Raw genomic sequence first — 18,753 nt, 5'->3', positions numbered from 1 at the left:
GTTTTAAAAAATTCTTACCAAATTTACACCTGCATGTCTTGGTATAAGGATATTCCTCCAAGATTATAGACTTGTAGTGGTCCAATCCGACCAGTAAAAGTAACTAAAGCAATCAGGAGAATAATAATAATAAAAAAAAAAAAAAAAATTATCGCCGTCTGTTTGGAGTCTGGACAAAAGATAAAGTTTTTTAAAAAAAGTAAAAAAAAAGAAGCATAATTATTATTATTCTTCAATGCCATAAAAAACCGTACACCAAATTGGGAAGTGGATCTGCACACTCTAGTAGAAATTTTTTTCTTTTCCTTTACCACAGGCCTGCAGCATAAGGGCACATGGGTCTGTGAGTGCCAAAGAGAGATCATGAATGAAATGCTTGGGCAAAGCACATCAAAGAGAAGCAAGCATTTACATATACCAGGGTCTCATGGATATTTCACATGTAAAGGTACCACCTTTTCTATTCTAAAATTACAAGGCGAAATCAGCCTTCAATTATAAGAGTGTTAAAAATATAAATCAAGTATTATCTAATTATTAAATAGATAATATATTGTATAATTTGTCTAATAATTAGATCCTCCTATTTAGTAATAAGATTAAGTTGTTTCATAAGTCTATATGATTAATATTTTAATTAAATATGTTGATGATTTAATTTACTTATTTATTTAAAAACAAATTTGAAATGAGTTAAATATAGGTTAATTTTAACATTATAATTAGGCTAATTATCATAATTATTAAATAAGTCGATTGGGTCAAGTTCATATTATATAAGTTGACCTAAAAATTACCTATTTATCAAACGAGTTATATAAGACGACAGGAATTTAATTCAAACCCAATTATATTCAACCTAAATCTACAGAAAAATGTGTTGAGTTCGAGCCATATTAGTGAATCATATCAAATTTTATTATCACAGTATAAATAAGTAGGATCAAAATATAAAATAATGTGACATAAATAAGATATAAAATTATATATCTTATATTGTAATAATCTGTATCAAATAATATAAATATTATCTACTTTGAACCTAAAAAGATCTTCATAGGTTTAAATCGCGTTTACATAATTAAGAAGAAGTTGTACTTATATAACGTCAATCTGATATAGGATATCACAATCATCCTTCCATGTAAACACAATGTTCTCGTTACGTCCCATTATCCAATGTGGGACATTATAATCATTTTCAGCATCCAACCGTCTATATAATATTCGCTCTATATTCAAATAAATCATCATAGAATATATTTGTATGATTAACTCGATGTTTATAGAACCTTAGAGACTTTTCCTCTCATTGACATGAGATATTACTCATATTGGAATTAATTTTATTATTTTAATGGTTATTAATTCAAGGCCTTACTTTTTAAACTTCTATTTTCTTTTATGGGTAGTGTGATATGGCAATTTTGTTTTTTTGATATAATTAGAGTAAATGAGGTAGGACATGTGCTCCAAAGCAGATGGCACGTGGCTTGCAAAAGCAAGAAGATATGCCCTCGTAAACTGTCAGTGAAAGGTGAAGCATTATAATTGATTTACTCAACAGCGGTAGGCACATTGCTCATAATATGATTATTTTAGTAAGTGTGACTATTAATTTGCCAAGAAAGTTATATGATATCAACAAGAATCCTCCAGTGGACCATTGATTGGTCAGTCTATTTATACTTCTTAATTACACTTGTTCAAGAATTATGAACATGATTATCCATATTTTCAGGCTTCAGTAATGGTAGTAATGACTAATGATCTTTAATGTTTGGGAAAATGAGAATCTGGTGAGTTGAATCATCTTAATTAAAATTTTGAAACTTGTAGCCTTGTAGGTGAAGGAGTCGCAAGGGGTTGCAGAAGGGCAATGACAAAGACCATTGAATAAAATCAATAATGTTAATACCAAAAAGAAGAAAAGGTTAAAACAAGAGGCCTGTGCAGAGATGTGCTCTCTGGTTTTTGTCAGGCTTTTTGCCCACTTTTGGTTTTTGGTACTAACCATCTGGTCAATTTGGTGGCACCCTGACAAATCCTTGCAGACACTTAGAAGTAGTAAATACCAATTGGCTCTAATGGCTATAGCCCCATATCCCATGCACTAATTTGTGTAAAGAACCCACTTTGGAACTTTTAAATTTGTTCATATGGGATCCAAATTTAACGTTATTTTGTTCTATTGATTAATAGATACATTTACCCACATTAGATAAGTCCCTTCATAAGTATATGAAAATATCACATTTCTCAAATAGCTCATTCCTATGAATATTTTAGGTGTGTCCTACGGTCACTCCTACCACCGCAAAAATTGAAAAAGAGCAATGGCTGATGAAACAATTTTCTGTGTGGAAAATAAAACCCACCTGCAGTAAGCAAAGGGGCATAGAATTGTAGCATAAGAACAAGGAGATGACCCCACCCTTTTTGGTGTCATGCCCCCCCATACCCTACGTTTGCCCACCAAGGCACTTTACCGCACCTCCTCCGTGGAAAGTTGCCTCTTTATAAAGAAGACCCTTATTACTACTCCTCCTCCCCATTCACATATCACCATCACCAAGGCGGCAGCAGCAGCACCACCACGACTGCCACCCTCCTCCTCCTCCTCCTGAGTTCTGAAGCCTTCATCTTTCTCGGTCCAACCGCATATTCTCAGATTTCTGTCATTTTTGCATGGCCTTTAGCTTGCTAGCACATGTGGTGTCTGACCTCTGCCTGGGGAAGCCTGCTCTGAGGTCTCTCTCCATTTCTGCCACCGTCGGCGAGGCCTTGTCGGCGCTCAAGACGTCGGAGGACAGCTTTATCAGTGTATGGAGCTGTGACCACTCTGCTAATATCCAGGACGAGTGTCGGTGTGTTGGAAAGATTTGCATGGTAGATGTTGTGTGCTATCTCTGTAAAGATGACAACCTGTTGTCCCCATCTTCTGCATTGAAGTCACCCGTCTCTGACCTCTTGCCTAACATTCCAGGCCTGGTGATGCATGTGGAGCCACACTCGAGGTAAAGATTTGGCCTTTTCAATGGTCTCTGTTCTTCAATTTCATCCCTCCGGAGGGGTTCTTTTCACTGTTTAATTGCTTCCATTTCAAATTTAGACCCTTACATCAGCTTTTGGATCTTAAAAAATAGCCAAAATTTTGTTGCTTTGCTCAAATTGTTCAATTTTGGTGTTTGGGATATGGGGTTGTGCCCCAAATTCGTGACAAATCTTGATTGATTCTTGGTTTTTCAGCTTATTGGAAGCAATCGACCTGATTCTCCAAGGTGCCCAGAACTTGGTGGTTCCGATTCGGAGCAGCATCAGCAACAGCTCAAGGAGGAAACTGTATCAAAAGCCCCAAACCAGTCCGACCACCATGCATAAGGGCTGTGAATACTGCTGGCTAACTCAAGAAGATGTGGTCCGATACCTCCTCAGCTCAATCGGCCTTTTATCCCCCATCGCCGCCCTTCCCATCGACACGCTCAGGATCATCGACACTGACGTATTAGCCATCAACTACCACTCCCCAGCCTCCTCATCGCTCCCTGCAATCCTGCGCTCCCTCAGGGACCAAACTTCGGTTGCAGTCGTCGACGAAAATGGAGCTCTGATAGGCGAGATATCGCCCTTCACCCTCGCCTGCTGCGATGAAACTGTGGCGGCCGCCATCACCACCCTCTCCTCCGGGGACCTCATGTCCTACATAGACTGCGGAGGCCCGCCGGAGGAGATGGTCAAGATGGTGAAAACCAGGCTGAAGCAGAGGAACCTGGAGGGAATGTTGGAGGAATTCGCCCTCGATTCATCTTCAACTTCATCTCTGTCATCCTCTTCTTCGGATGAGGAGTCCTCGCCCTCCCCCAAGACTGCATTGTCCCGTCCAGGGAAGTACAGTAGGTCCAGCAGCTACTCAGCCAGGATGGTGAGAAGGGCTGAGGCCATTGTCTGCCATCCAGGGAGCTCGCTGGTGGCAGTGATGATTCAGGCCATTGCCCATCGGGTGAATTATGTTTGGGTGATAGAAGATGATTGTTGTTTGGCTGGTATTGTCACATTTTCTTCCATGCTGAAAATTTTCCGGGAACATTTACAATCCATGGCATAGAGTTAGGGGGTCCAGTCACTGTATTGTGGGGCTTGCTTCCCTAACATGCTGAGATTTATATGGAAAACTAAAGGGTTGTAATGGTGTGAATATTGAGACCTTTATTTATTGGTTTTTTTTTGGGGGGGGGGGGGATGGGGGAGGTCTTAATCATTTCCAAGAGGAAATGGGTCTTTGCCTGTTATGATATGTATGCACTTTTGCTTGAACTTTTGCCTTCCAGGATATGTTTATGTTTATCATAATAAAAAGCCACCAAATTCAGCATAGACAGGTTTGATGCTGTGTCTCCTTGGTTTCCAAAGCGTGCTTGCTTGACTCTGTGCTTTGGTGCTGGCCAGCCCATGGGTCGTGTAGAACCCAAGGTAATGATTCAAAGTCTTGTAAAAGTCATCCTAGGACAGCTAATGGCAAGTATGATGATTAAAATATGAAGGACTTGTTGGGTTGGCAGTTCATGATGTGGTCTAATTCAAATTGCAAGTTAATAATGGAAAGAAAAACCATCGTTGTCAAGTAAAAAATGAGTATTTTCTATTATTTTTGAAAAACCGTTTTAAAAAATAATGGAATAAATGTAAAGAATTATCGAAAATAAAGTAATGTATAGGATTTTTTTTTTTTTAAAGATTAAAAATAAATTAAAAACATTTTGAGTCCTAAAACAACTTTTATTCTAAAAGTTGTTAAAGAATTATTTTTATAAATTGTTTTCAAAAACAATTTTTTGACAACACCTTTCAAAACCATTTCCAAAGAAAAACTTAGGAACCCTTTGATAGCGTTTTTGAAAATAATATTTTATTCTTCAAAACATAAAAAATTAAAAAATAGGAATACAAGTTTGACAATTTTGACAATAAAAAATACAATATTTTTAAATATTATCTTTTGGTTATTTTTAAAAAATAATTATATAAATATATAAAATAATTAAAAGTAAAATACTATATATAAAATTTATTTTTAATACTATAAAATACAGAATAAAAATATTTTAGGGTAATATTTTTTATATAAAACATCAAACAATAATTGTAAAATGCCATTCTTAAAAACGGATCTTTAAAACTATTTTCGAAATTGCTCTCCGTAGAGGATTCAACTGAAAAAGGATTGGACAAACCAAGACTCCCACACACATCCCTAGAAGACTTTTTGGCCATTAAGGCCAAAAAAATCTCTAGTAGGACCCTATTGATTCTCTTTTGCTCTTTTCTCATTTGAGGATTCATGCTCTAAGCGGAACATCTCTGCTGCTTGGTGCGGAATTGCCAAACCTAGTAACTTTGCTTTTGGAATATCAGATATTGTTTTTGGCGTCATCAAGTATGGCCTTGAAAACAGCTGAATTATATAAACTTTGGCATTGTTGTTTAAAGTACTTCTCAATTATTTTGAGAAATAAAATTCTGATTGACAACTTTTAAGTATAAGAAAATCGAAAATTTTCGAGTTATTTTTCATAGAAATACTATATATTTACGGACAATATAAAAGTTTTCAATTTCAAAACTGTTTTAAGTCAAACATATTTTTTAAATTTGAAAATGCCAATGTAGAAAATGGTTTTCTCCGCTCATTCTCCATGAAAGTAATCTATGCCAATGTCGGATGCAAAAGTTCCTAAAAGAGAAAAAACATCATTTAGGCTTAGGCACGCACAAAAGGGGAGAAGGGTGGGTCCCCTTCAGACTTCCCTTTCTTTCTAGTGGGAGCAAAAGGCCTGGCAAAAGTAGATAGAACGTGATTACTAACCTATCACATTTTCATTATTCTGATTACTTTACAAAATATAAAACCATGAAGGCCCATATAAATCATTGTCAAGAGTCTCTCCAAACTAATCACAATTAGGCTCCCTCATTTCTTTAGGATGCTAAATGGAAATGGAGTCATTTCTTTCTGTTCTCCACATTACCTAAATCCACAAAAGCCAAAGAGATACCTAATATAGGGAAGAAAAGGCTAGGCAAAAGTGGGAAAACAGCTCAGCAAATCTGGAAAATTTGGAGAAGGACGTGTAACTGAACATAGTAAAGAGATTAGGATTGAAAACTATCAGTACTTCTCCTCACAAACATAACAGAAAAGAGTCAAAATGTAGATTTATGATTTTAACTGACCAGTGTCTTTTCAAAGTTGGTAATTGTGGGAGGGTGAGGGCAGTCGACCAGAGACCCCCCCCTCCCAACAAGCAGGATGATGAGTATTTACCTCTGCTTTTTGAAGGAAAACTTGGGTTGCTCACCCACCCACATGGAGTACGCAGCATGATGCCAGAGAAACCCAAAGAAATAATTATAAGTGAGCTGGCAATTTGGAAAACTCTACAACCCAATTTTGAAGAATATAAAAATGACTTCTCTGAGAAAACTGCATTTTAAACGGACAAACAACACATGATATGAAATGCTACTTATAGAAACACTTTCCTTTTCTTTTTCTTGTTTTTCTCTCATACCGCTAGTTTGCTACTCAGAGAAACACTGCAACAAAAAATTCAGAAAACCATCGTTTTCTTTTCTTGATGAAGAGTGAAAACTCTAAGCTCCAAGTCCTATCATGGTGCAGTGGGACCACTACTCAGTGTGCTGTGCCATACTGAACTCAGACAGAGAAGACGACAAAGCAGTGCTTCAGTCTTTGAAAAAAGCTTGTCTGCTTTCTGAGAACAGGGTTCTTCTCTCCTTTCCACTGAAATTTATGGACTACTTGGGGTTTCTCACGTTTCTAAGGATCGCTAGAAACGGTTTATCAATTCGTTTAGGGATGTAAACACCATTCCCGCTCGAATCCCCATTGTAGACTAGACGGGATGAAAACCAAAAATCCCAAAAATTCCTCACCCCCACCAAGAATCCGACTTCCCTATTAGTTTTTTTAATTTTACAATTTTAATGCTTTTTTTTTTTTTTTTTTTTTACTTTTTTTAATACAAAATTATATATATAATTTGAACATTCAGTAAAAACGAGGTACCTGAAGTTGTTCAAATGAGTGGTCCTCTTCTATGCAACCTGCAATATAAAATTAGAATCATGCACCCCAATGTAGAAGAACTAGTTCAGCTGGATTTCCAAACAGGCCCTAGATGTTATAGAAATAAACAACTTTCAAAACACAAATATTGGTCTGCATCAGAGAAGATGACAATACAACAATACTCGAAACTTTTTAAGCAATTAAGCTTTCTACTAAATACCTCGAGAACACAGTTTGGTTTTCTAATACAACAAAGATCTACCTGCATCCACAGCCTGGTAGCATTTGCCGAAAAAATATATATATATATACCCACTGATGTTCACTTACAATAAAAATCATAAAAGACCTCTCCAAAGTATATGGCAGATTCAAGAGAATCACCTACTTTCCGAGACAAGGCCTGCATCATCAGTTGCTTCTTGAACAAAAATTTCAGTAGGTACAGGGCATCCTCTCAAGGTGTCATGCCCGAGTTGTGCTCTTTCATTGTCACCAAACCCAAAGATTTGACCCTTATTAGTGACTGCAACGGTGTGGTACAGACCTGTGCTTATTTGAGAAATGTAGTGGCCTCTTAAGCTATCAAGGATCCAAGGCCTCATGACTTTATCAGAAGCTCCCCTGTCTGGAAACCCAAGACTACCAAAACCCATCCATCCAAAGCCATATACAGAACCGGAATCCACCAAGACAAAGGTTTTCCTCTTCCGTGCACAAACCTACAAGAAATCATAAGCATTGTAAGTGAAGCTAGACAATCTAACATGAAAAGAAACAAATAAAGAGAAGCACAAGGAAAAGCTGGACAAGGTATTTTAAGGCAAATTTATGGATATCCCATATGAAAAGACATCAGTCCTGCTCTTCCAAAAACAACCTCATGCAAAAAATAAGGCTGTTTTTCTAAGCGTTGGAACAGAAAATAAAAATATTTTTCAAAGTATCCACTTTCTTCTGCTCTAAACAAAATAGTTGTGGTCAATTAAAGAATATTTTCTTTGATCTGCTTTTCTGTTTACTAAATGCAGTCTGAAATCAAGTTTTTACATTTGTTTTTCACACTTCTTATTTTGTTTGATGATTCTACGGAATAATGATTTCTCAACCATAAATGCACGTTTGTCAAAAAGTTGGGTGGTCAATCAACAAAGGAACATTGCACAATTTGGTCCTGTAAACAAGACTGGTGAAAAAATAAACAAAATATCTCAGGATTCTCAGCTTCTAGCAGGCTATTATCACTATAACTACAGAAAGAATTCTGAACATGATAATGACACAGAACCAAACTATATCTATCCATATGTGTGCCCATGAGTAAGTCAATATTTGAAATTTGAATTTCTCATGGAAAAAAATAAATAAAAACTGCGTGTATGACAAGTCAATATTTGATCGTAGGAATTTTGAGTAACTTTTCTATGACAAAAATATTATGGAATAAAGGCACTAAAAGAAAATGGCTGGGACATGCATTTTTAACCTAAGACAAGACAATCTGCCTATCTACTCAATCTATAGATATGAGGATCTTCATCAGAAATAATTAAAATTGGGATTGTAATGGAACTGTGTGTGAAATGAAACAAACCTGCACAGCAAGGTGGCTCTTAAGGCTGCTTAAGATTTCAGGAGTAGTCTTATCAATCTCATCACCATGGCCCAATGCACCACAATAACCTTTGCCCCAGGTATATACCTGCAAGAATCATATGAAAATATTGAGTTGTGAGTTGAGAATGCCAAAGTCATGCATATTCATAAAAATGGATAAGTTCTTTTAAGTTAGGACTAACAAATCCACTGGAATCAAGTGCCACCACATGCTCATCACCAGCAGAGATGCGAACTACATGAATAGTCTTTCTTCTAAATGATTGGATTGCACGTGGTCGGAGCTCATTATGCTGCTCACCATGGCCAAGACAGAAATTGGACCCAGACCCGAAAGAGTGGACAGTCCCATCATCAGTTACGGCCATGGCATAACTTGGACCTGCAGCAATCTGAACCACAGGACCAACACCTTCAAGTAGTTCAACAATTTTGGGGGTCCGTCTGTCAACAGTATCACCATGACCAAGCTGGCCATGTGTGTTCGTTCCACATGTATAGACATGGCCTTTCATTGTGAGAAACACGGTAAAACTAAGCCCAGCAGCAACCTGAACAAGAAGAAAAAATTTAAATTAATGAAATGATATTGTTGGAGAAAATAAATGCAATTTATAAAATATAACATATTCAACAAACATCTAAGATTAGCCAAATAATTCCACAGCAGAAACTTAATTTAAAAGCATATAATTGCTTTAGAAAGGAAAGACTTATCAAATCCTAAATACATCAAGGAAAGTTCTTGCCCTTCTTAAAGTTACAGTTTAAGCCTTCAGGATGCACACAGGGGACGTATTGTTGAAAACATTAACAAGAACACAGCATTTTAAATGCTTATTCTTCAATCCTTCACAAAATCCAAGGTCTCGTAGGCCATTAACTTACAGCAACAAATTTGGTAATAAATTTTAATAAGGTTCCTTAACATAAGCCTTTAAAGTGAATAGCAAGCTGCAAAAGGGCATTGTAGAATATAGGTCTTTTGCATCTATGTCCAAGATATGCTAACAAACTACATGAATAATAAGTTCTCATCACTTACTATGACATTGAAGGTAAATCCATGATCCACATTTAACCACAAACTGCACTAATTATGAATCTTAGCACTCATTTCCAAAATGAGGAAATCTGGAATATCTCTCCCAACTTATGGATTGAAACCATAACAGTACCCAGAATCATCATTCGACCATCCTTGTCACAAGCAATTTATGTAGGTCAACTATCTGTTCGCTCCTAGAATGTCATTGATAAAAGATCCTGGATATCCACAGCATCTGACATGACTATCATTAACATGTGGACAATTCCCGTGCTTGAAGACACAGCATGGGAAAGTTGATATCTCAATTTTGGACTAAGGACACACAAATGTTTGGCACTTCAACCCTAAGATATATGATCAGCATAAACCAAAATAAGTGTAAAGGACAATTAAAGATAAACAAGCCAACAGTAAAAAGTATCCAGAGAAGCAATGTCAACAATTGAACAAGGAGAGTGCAAGATTTACTTATTTATCAATAAGTAAAATAGAAACATATGTGTTACTAAAAACACCTAAGATAAAGGGTGCACAACCCATGAACACAGTGAATATATAAATTTCCTTTCTTATTGTTACCAAGGATCATGGTACTTAATTCAACCCACATGAACTAATTCATATATATCAAACACAAAATAAATATTAAATTTCTATTCATTTCTGAACCCATACACAAATTTTCTCTTTCTTATTGCAACCAAGGATCACTGGCTTCAATTCAACTCACACGAGCTAACTCATGGATATCCAACACAAAATAAACTATAAAATTTCCGTAATTTATGAACCCATACACCAGTTTTTCATTCCTCCAATAGTTGTGGGAGATGCTTCACCTCAGGGAGTTACTGTCAAGGTTGTTTTAGATTTTCTGGCTGTAGTTTTGAGGGTTTTTAGTTCAGTTTTAAGGGCACCTCACCCTTCCTTGTGCCTTTATTATCTATTAATGAAGTTCTATTTCCTACAAAGAAAAAATTAAATAAAAAGAAAGAAAGGCAAAAAGAAAAAACCAATAACAACAAAAGGCCACCTGCTTGCAAGGAACTCCCTTCAGTGCTTCAACAAGTCTGGGCCGGAATATGGGACGAACCGTATCTCCATGCCCACAGCAAAAGGATGAATTATCTCCACAGGTGAAAACCTGCACAAAATTGGCAACACCACACTATTGATTCCACTTCATGAAAATCAATATTATGTATTATGAATTTTTTTTCTTTTAGAAGTTGTATATCATGATTCATCATTCATGTGCATCCCTGGTATATGCAACAAAGGGAATATGCATGAGAATCTCATTACAATAAGATGATCTAGGATATTATAGACTAAAAAAACTACAACATTAAAGCATCTCTTGACATTAACAACAAGAAGCTATGGACCATAGTCAAAGACTTGAGACATTAACAACAAGTGGGTGAGGCATGGCCTGCACAACCATAACATACTTTTAGATTTATGTCAATAAAGTCAACTTATGCACACAGCAAATTGACAGTTTGATGGGGGACAGCCTTTGAAATTATATTCAAGTAAGAAAAAGGAAAGACATACATAAACTTTAAGTAGGATTAATATTAGTTGGAATTAAATTAGAATTAATATTAATTGTAATAGTATTTAATTAATGATTAATAACATTATGTTATTTTGCATATTTTGCAAATTTCATGGTGAGACTCCATTATTTTTCTTCTAGGTGAGACTTCTAGAAGACTTAAGTGAGACTCTAAAGTTTCTATCTTTTCTTTTTCTTATTTCTTTCTCTCTATTTTATTTTATTTTGTTGTCATAAACTTTATCCCTTGTTCTTCTCCTTAAACCCTAGTCCACCTATTTGATTGTACGCAACGATCCTAGGGTTGTCCTACATCACTGTTTGACACAGGTTGCAGAAATAAATATGGTATGAAAAGCAGATAAACTCTTAGATTAAAAATATCTTTATTGTATCTCAAATATTTGCACCCACAACATCAAAATAAAATGCAAAGCATAATGTAGTCCCCTCATAACTAAGTCACCTTAGAGCATGCTAAGTAAGTGGCTAATAACCGTTTCCAAAATAAACGATTTGAATTAAGAAGGGTTACAAACCTCTCCAGACTGCATGACAAAGGCTGCATGATTGTGGGAGGCTGAGACTTGGGCCACATGTGCCAAAGGTGGGAAATTAATCCTGCTAAATGCCACACATTGTGTTGTTTCAGGACCATGACCAAGAACACCACACAAACTTGAACCACAAGAGTACACTGATGAATCCTTGATCAGCAATGTGTGATATCGTCCAGTTGTAATCTGCATCTGCAGAAAAAATTTTCTAATAAATAACTGCAGCTCTTTATCTGGCCAACAGCAAAAGTTTTGAAAGAAAAACAGGACTACTAAAAATAACAAATCATCAGCATCAATCCACAGGTCAGGTTAGTCTGCCAAGCAATTAAATATGTAAAAGAAAAGAATCAAATGATTTTTTTCCTTTTCATTTTCCCTTGTGGTCATGTTCCAGGTTGCAATCAAATAACTACTCAAACTAAAGACAATTTTAATTATTCATTACCCTTTTGTATCATAATAGGAGAAATCAAATATGAACAAATTGACCATTTTGTCAGCATCTACATTAAAACTGAAAAGAACACTAGATGTAGTCAAATGTAATGATAAGACATTTTATAACCTAAAAATACAATAGAAACAAGAATCCAACACCATAGAAATGCAGGTCAGATTTTGCTCTTTGTGGCTGCTTGGGGTTGAATTTACTTAAAACTTCATTGAAAAAGGTTTATGTAATCTAGCTAACAAGGACTGCTAAAATTCAATGATGTAATCAACATGTCATGCATGTTAACACTACCATATGAATAAAGTCCAGATTGTTTTGTGGATACAAAAGTTTGTATTGGTTTTGCCTTAACCCTGCCCCACTAACATTATATGCAAGAAGAAAAGCAATTGCAAATACTAAAAGAAATAGTACATTGCCTGCTGATGTCTCGCTTATATATGATGACTGCTCCACAGATTGCAAGAATCTTAAAACCCGCTTCCAATTTTCCCCACACCGATCAAAGAGATCTTTCTGCGCATTCAAACTCAATGCTGCATAAATGGGATGAGAACCACATAGCTGAAACGCCGCAAAATCCACCAGAGACCTAAACTTGTGTGGGTACAACCCATGACTTGCACCAAAAGTCCGTGATGTCAGCTCTAAACAAACAAGATCCACTGCACTCAACCGCCCTGAGCTCAAGATCTCTAGAATCAAATGTGAGGGCAATTCCTCAAAAGAAACAGACCAATAACGGTTTGCCATTTCACAAATTCTTTACTCTTCCACCTCCACAGGGAGAAAAAAAATACACAAAACCCTTATTCCCCAAAATTCCCCTTTTGAGGTTTTCACTGTAAAAAGCCTCGATTAAGGTACCCGACAATTTAGAGACACGGATGAGCCACAGATTTCACTGGCACAATCAAATTTTCAGGCGAAAACGCATACAGTTGAAGAAACATATAAAGAAAGCATCAGAGGGAATAAAAATATAGGAAATTGAGTACACAAAAGGGGCTATGAATGAAAAATTCACAGGCAATTGATGCAGCGAATCGAAATAAAACATCAGAAGGGACGAATCGCGCTGGAAAAGTCGTCAAATTCAACAAACACTGATCTCACCTGCAAACCGAAACCAAATTGAGCAACCAAAAAACAGATTAATCACCAAAACTGGATAATTAAATTCATACATTCATACCACAAAACCTAGAAATCGATCGAGAACGAAAATAAGCAAAATGTAGGATTTCAGATCAAAATTCGGAACTGATTCAATCAATCTGATATGGAAAAGCAATTGCCAGTGGAATCTTACCAAAAAAACAAAAAAGCAGAAACTTGTGAAGCTTTTCGATGGCGATCTCAGACTTTTACTCCGAAAATTAGAAAAAACATGGAGGAAAAAAACGAAGAGAAACAATTGATTAAAAAAATTGAAAAAGGAAATAGCTTCGTGACAAAGCTTCCACTTGGGGACAGAGATAGAGAGAATAAAAGAGAAAGCTAGGGTTTTGAGCTATCTTTATGGCGACATTTCCTCCGAAACACCATACTTTCTCTCTCTAGACTTTGTAGCGGCCGTACCGTAGAGAAGATTGTGATAATTTTGGCGGAAAAATGCTATCTCCCGAGATTTTCGCGAGTTTTTTTTTTTCTCTCAGGTTTCAACGCTGGTGATTTTTTTATTTTTACTATTGTCATCTCTCTTTGGACACGTGGAGACTTCCATGGTGCCACGTCGGCGAAACTTGAGAATCCGGCTTCGTCACAGTGCACTGGTGCTTGGACTCGCGCGGGTACATGAAGTCCGGTACTCGCGCCTTGCAATTATTCCTGGATTTCGTCAATTATTTTAAAAGATTTTTAAATTTTAAAAAAAATTAAATACTTGGAAGCACACTTAAAAACCTAATAAACATAAAGGAGCCTAAATTTAAAAGGCAAAAAAATTATAATAATTTGGTTTTAAAAAAGAAACACAATGTTTGTTATTGCATTCCAACAAATTATGAAAATAATCATTAATGGAGAGAATTTGAGACATATTTAGCATTGAGTCCCATTTAAGTTTTTGCATGTATTATTAATATATGATCTAATCAATAATTTAAATTCATATTAAATTTATAAATTAAATACACTTTATCTTTCAATTTATTTTATTTTATTTTTTTATGTTTGAGACTTTAACTCTCGTGTTTAACAAGTTTGAAGGATAAAGTCTTGAATATTGAGTGTGAAATATAAAAAGTAAGACCTCACAAAATTTAAAAATAAAATTTTAAAAATAAATAAATAAAATAATAATAATAACAAAAATAATAATGATTAAATAAATAAATATGAAAATTAAAATTTAAAAAATTAAAAATTAAATTTAAAAATCAAAATTTTGAAGAGTTATTTAAAGACGAAAATTTAAAAATAAATAAATAAAATAATAATAATAATAACAAAAATAATATAGTCCTGCTCTTCATCCATTTCCCCCACAAAATTTGCAGCTTCCAAATTTGTTTCCTAGAAGTATGAATTTAATACTTTCCAACAGCAATGGAATCATATTGATCGAACTTCATCGACAACTAAACATCAAATGCAAACAGATCATCAAATCTCACACACACATAGCCATAATAAACTCAGTTGAGGGGAGGATTCTAGCTTTTTCGGGTGCAAAATGACCGATATTCGCCAAGATCCGAAATTTCGAACAATCAAAAGCAAAACCCCATTTCCTTTCTAAAGTTTTCTCCATTTTCTCAGCAACCAGACAGAACATAGGGGAACAAAAAAAAAAAAATTAAATTAAAGGAACCCAGTTTGGCTGCTAAGAAACGGAAAAGAAGTTGGAATTACAAATGAGTTTTGAGGTGAAGAACGAGGATACAAAACCCAAGTCAGATTTCAAACAAAGCTTCAAAATTTAGGGTGTTCTTTCCTGAAAAAAAGGAAGCCAAACAAACCCTGATAATTTCGGGGGCCTCTTCGGACTTCTGTGAGCCTCGTGACTGTTAGTAAAACCTGAAAATTAGGGTTTCAATTTCTTCTTCTTCTTCTTCTCACTCTCTCTCTCCACTTTCTGTTTTTCTATAAAACTTTTCTTGCACAAGGTTCCACCGCCCTCACTCTCTAAAATGAAGAATTTCCTCTATCGAAATCTCTGCTAACCTCTACTCTCTACTGTCCCCCGAAAGCTCACTCTCCTGCAGCTCACCCTGAAAATTCCTGCTTTTTTCTTCTTCTCCCAAAAAGGAAAAGAACGAAAGAAAAAAAAAAGGCAATTCCTCTCTCCCTGCGGGTCTTGTGGGAGGTTCCAACCCATTTCCCACTTAGACACCACTTCTTTGTGCCCAAAGCTCTTGTGGGAGGTTCTGGGGTTTATGGCAGCTCTAAAGGCGGTAGTAATGGTTAGAACTCCAAGACATAAGAAAAGGGTAATCATGTCAAATGAGAAAAGACAATGGTTAGAACTCGAAGAACTCCAATTTGGATAGGTGACTCAACAAAGGCCTCGTCATGATTGATATTACGTGGGCACTCTTCCAGAAGGTTGTTGAGCACTGGTTTTCACCATGAATGCGTTGAAGAAAATGATGGCTATTTCACTCTCTCTCTGGTTGATTATGATCACCCCGGCTCTGGTGGGAGGTTCTAGGATTCATAGCTGCACGAAGGAAGCGGCTCTTGTGGGAGGTTCTGGGGTTTATGGCCGCTCTAAAGAGGCGGTAGTAATGGCACGGGGGCCTGTTCCATCATCTTCTTCTTCTCCTTGCACTCGCATCGGCATTGGCAATGGAAACGATCGGCCCTGCCCCCCCCATCCACTCATCCATGGTGATGATGATGGATGATGCCCATACTATGGACTATTGCTTTATGAGATTATCTATTTTTGGTCGTTTTGAATGTTGTAGTGTTATATGTATGGAATATGTCTATCTATGCTATTATTGATTGGTTTCTGAGGACGTGTGAGAAAAGAAAGAGCAAATCTGTTCAATTTGGAAGTCACTTGTTTTACATGTTTAGCCATCAGCTGCTTGGTCGCTGAGAAAATGTAGGAAATGGGAAAGAATTTAATTCTGAATCCTAGTGTCATTTATAATGCGGTATATTTTAGTTATGCTGTATATTATCAGCAGGAAAATGGGGAAAAATAAAGGAACTGAAATATTGGTTGTGTTGTATTTCTGACTTCATTTCCTTGCAGAGAAAATGTAGGAAGATTTTCTTTGTTGTTATATGTTGTATTTTTAATCATGTTTTCTTTGGTTATTATGGACATGTAGGAAAAGAAAAGGACTTTCTTGAATCTCTAGTGTTTGCTGTCTTCTAAATTTTAATTGTAGTCTGTTTTCGTTTCTCTGAAAATGTTGCAAAACAAGGAAAATTAATTGAACCAGTATTCTTGTTTGTTCTGTTCTTTTCAATGTGCACTTCTTAGTTTCTAGGAAAATGCAGGAAAGGAATAGAAATGTCTTGGATTTGTTCTTGTTTGTTTTCTGTGAATTATATTCTGTTTGATTGCTGAGAAGAATTAGGATAAGGAATTCAAATTTCAGGGTTTCGCATTCTTTGGGACATGAGGAGTTAAAAATCCTTAGTCATGTGAGCAAATAAAATAGAACTGGTTGGATTAACAGAGCTGCGCCAGGAACTTGCTCCCCTATCCGATGTGGGACATCACAAATACCCTCGGGGCCAAACAGACAAACACCCCTTACGGAGCACAAACCCCCACACCGGGGTCGGGGATCGGTTCTGATAGTATTTGTAATGACCCGCACCCAACTATGTAGATATTGTTCGCTTTGGGCCCAAGGGGGCTCTCACGGCTTTAAAACGCGTCTACTTGGTTAAGAGGAGTCTCTACATATATAGCGCCAGGAACTTGCTCCTCTATCCGATGTGGGACATCACATTTCTGGTTTTTGTTACCCAGAAATTTTTTCCTACAACCTATGGCATTAATATTTAAACATCCTTTTCTGTAGCCCTTGCTGTCCTTTATCACCTTATCCAAAGTCATGATCAATTTATCTTCTTCCCAAACCACAGTCAGTCACTATATACCCTTACTTTTCCTACTGAAAATCCTGATTCCCAAATCACAACCTGCAAACTCAATGGCCACACTTGTCTTGGGTGGTCACAATCTGCCAAGTTATTCATCAGAAGCAAAACGAAGATGGGCGATTTGTTGGAGAAAGTTCCCGTTCCTAAGGAGGATGATCCTAAGTTTGAGACATGGGAAGCTGAAAATTCCATGATCATGCCTTGGTTGGCTCATTCTATGCAACCAGAAATCAGCAAATCACTTCTCTTCCTTTCAACAGCTAAGGAGATTTGGGAAGTTATGACATTAAATATTCAAAGGTGGAGATAAAGGCTCAAGTTCATGACTTAAAGAATTAAATTCATTCTATGAAGCAATGGTTGTTATCTGTGACAGAGTATTATGATATGCTAGAAGGCTTATGACTAGAACTGGACCACTATCAACAATTCATAATGGAATCTGTTGCTGTTCAACTGCAGAAGTTGATTGAAGAAGACAAGAATTTTGCCTTCCTGGCTGGTTTAAATCCTGAACTAGATCAAGGGTTCAAGTTCTGGGAAAAGAACCTTTTCCCTAAGGCTATGTTTGGTTTCATAAAATTTGAGGAAAAATGGTAAGGAAAGAAAATATAAAGAAAAAGTGAAGGAAAATAAAAAAAATAGATTAAAAATCGATAAATTATTATTTTTGTTACTTTAAACTCATTTTATTTATTTTAACTCATCAATATAAAGATTAAATAATTTAAAAATATATAAAATTTTAATTAGTTTTAATTATATATATATATATATTTTATATTTTTCATAGGATAACTAAAAATGAAAAAATAATTTTCCTTTATATTTTTTTTCTTTCCTTAGTATTTTCTGGGAATCAAACATAACCTAAATGAAAGAAGCATTTGCCTATGTACATGCTCTTGCTATTCCCAAATTCAATAATTATTATACAACTGGGAAACAAGAAGGAAGGAGATCAAATGATTGAATGAAAATAGCACTGGTGGTGTGATTTTTGTACCAAACCTCAACATGCACAAGAGACCTATCGGAAGATTCATGGAAAGCCATATTCCATTGGGAAAAATTATACATTTCATTTTTTTAAAAAAAAAAAATTGAAAGTTATTTTGTAGGTTAAGGGATTACTTTATTTTTAAAAAAAAAACAAATATCCATAAAATAAGTTTCAAATAGGGTTATTTAATTAAAACCATTAAAATAATCTTGAATTTGTAAATTTTACTCTTTAAAATCAACAAAAAAATACCTTTACCTAGTAAATTTTTTATTTTATTTATTTATTTTTATCAATTTTACATAAAACATGATTAAAATATTGAATGACATTTTATG

The 18,753-nt window shown here is 35.7% G+C and overlaps 2 protein-coding genes across 3 annotated transcripts; one reads left to right on the top strand and one right to left on the bottom strand.

Moving 5' to 3' along the window:
* The first annotated feature begins 2,538 nt into the window (after positions 1-2,538).
* On the top strand, positions 2,539-4,374 carry LOC117909671 (CBS domain-containing protein CBSX5-like). Its single transcript, XM_034823768.1, has 2 exons — positions 2,539-3,017; positions 3,250-4,374. The coding sequence occupies exons 1-2, from the start codon at positions 2,689-2,691 to the stop codon at positions 4,103-4,105; spliced, it is 1,185 nt and encodes a 394-aa protein (XP_034679659.1). The 5' UTR covers positions 2,539-2,688; the 3' UTR covers positions 4,106-4,374.
* Positions 4,375-7,177: 2,803 nt separating this feature from the next.
* Positions 7,178-14,007, bottom strand: LOC117909211 (ultraviolet-B receptor UVR8). 2 transcript variants are annotated; one of them, XM_034823154.1, is made up of 7 exons: positions 13,649-14,007; positions 12,751-13,452; positions 11,862-12,065; positions 10,792-10,902; positions 8,890-9,258; positions 8,685-8,792; positions 7,178-7,812 (listed from the first exon to the last, which is right to left on the bottom strand). In XM_034823154.1, the coding sequence occupies exons 2-7, from the start codon at positions 13,087-13,089 to the stop codon at positions 7,471-7,473; spliced, it is 1,473 nt and encodes a 490-aa protein (XP_034679045.1). In that variant the 5' UTR covers positions 13,090-13,452; positions 13,649-14,007; the 3' UTR covers positions 7,178-7,470. The 2 variants fall into 2 exon arrangements, with proteins under 2 accessions (XP_034679045.1, XP_034679044.1); XM_034823153.1 differs by having other exon boundaries at positions 11,862-12,071; positions 13,649-14,002.
* Between the last annotated feature and the right edge of the window lie 4,746 nt (positions 14,008-18,753).

Source organism: Vitis riparia, chromosome 19, assembly GCF_004353265.1.
Source record: "Vitis riparia cultivar Riparia Gloire de Montpellier isolate 1030 chromosome 19, EGFV_Vit.rip_1.0, whole genome shotgun sequence".
NCBI lineage: Eukaryota > Viridiplantae > Streptophyta > Magnoliopsida > Vitales > Vitaceae > Vitis > Vitis riparia.
This window is presented reverse-complemented; position numbering and strand designations above follow the sequence as displayed.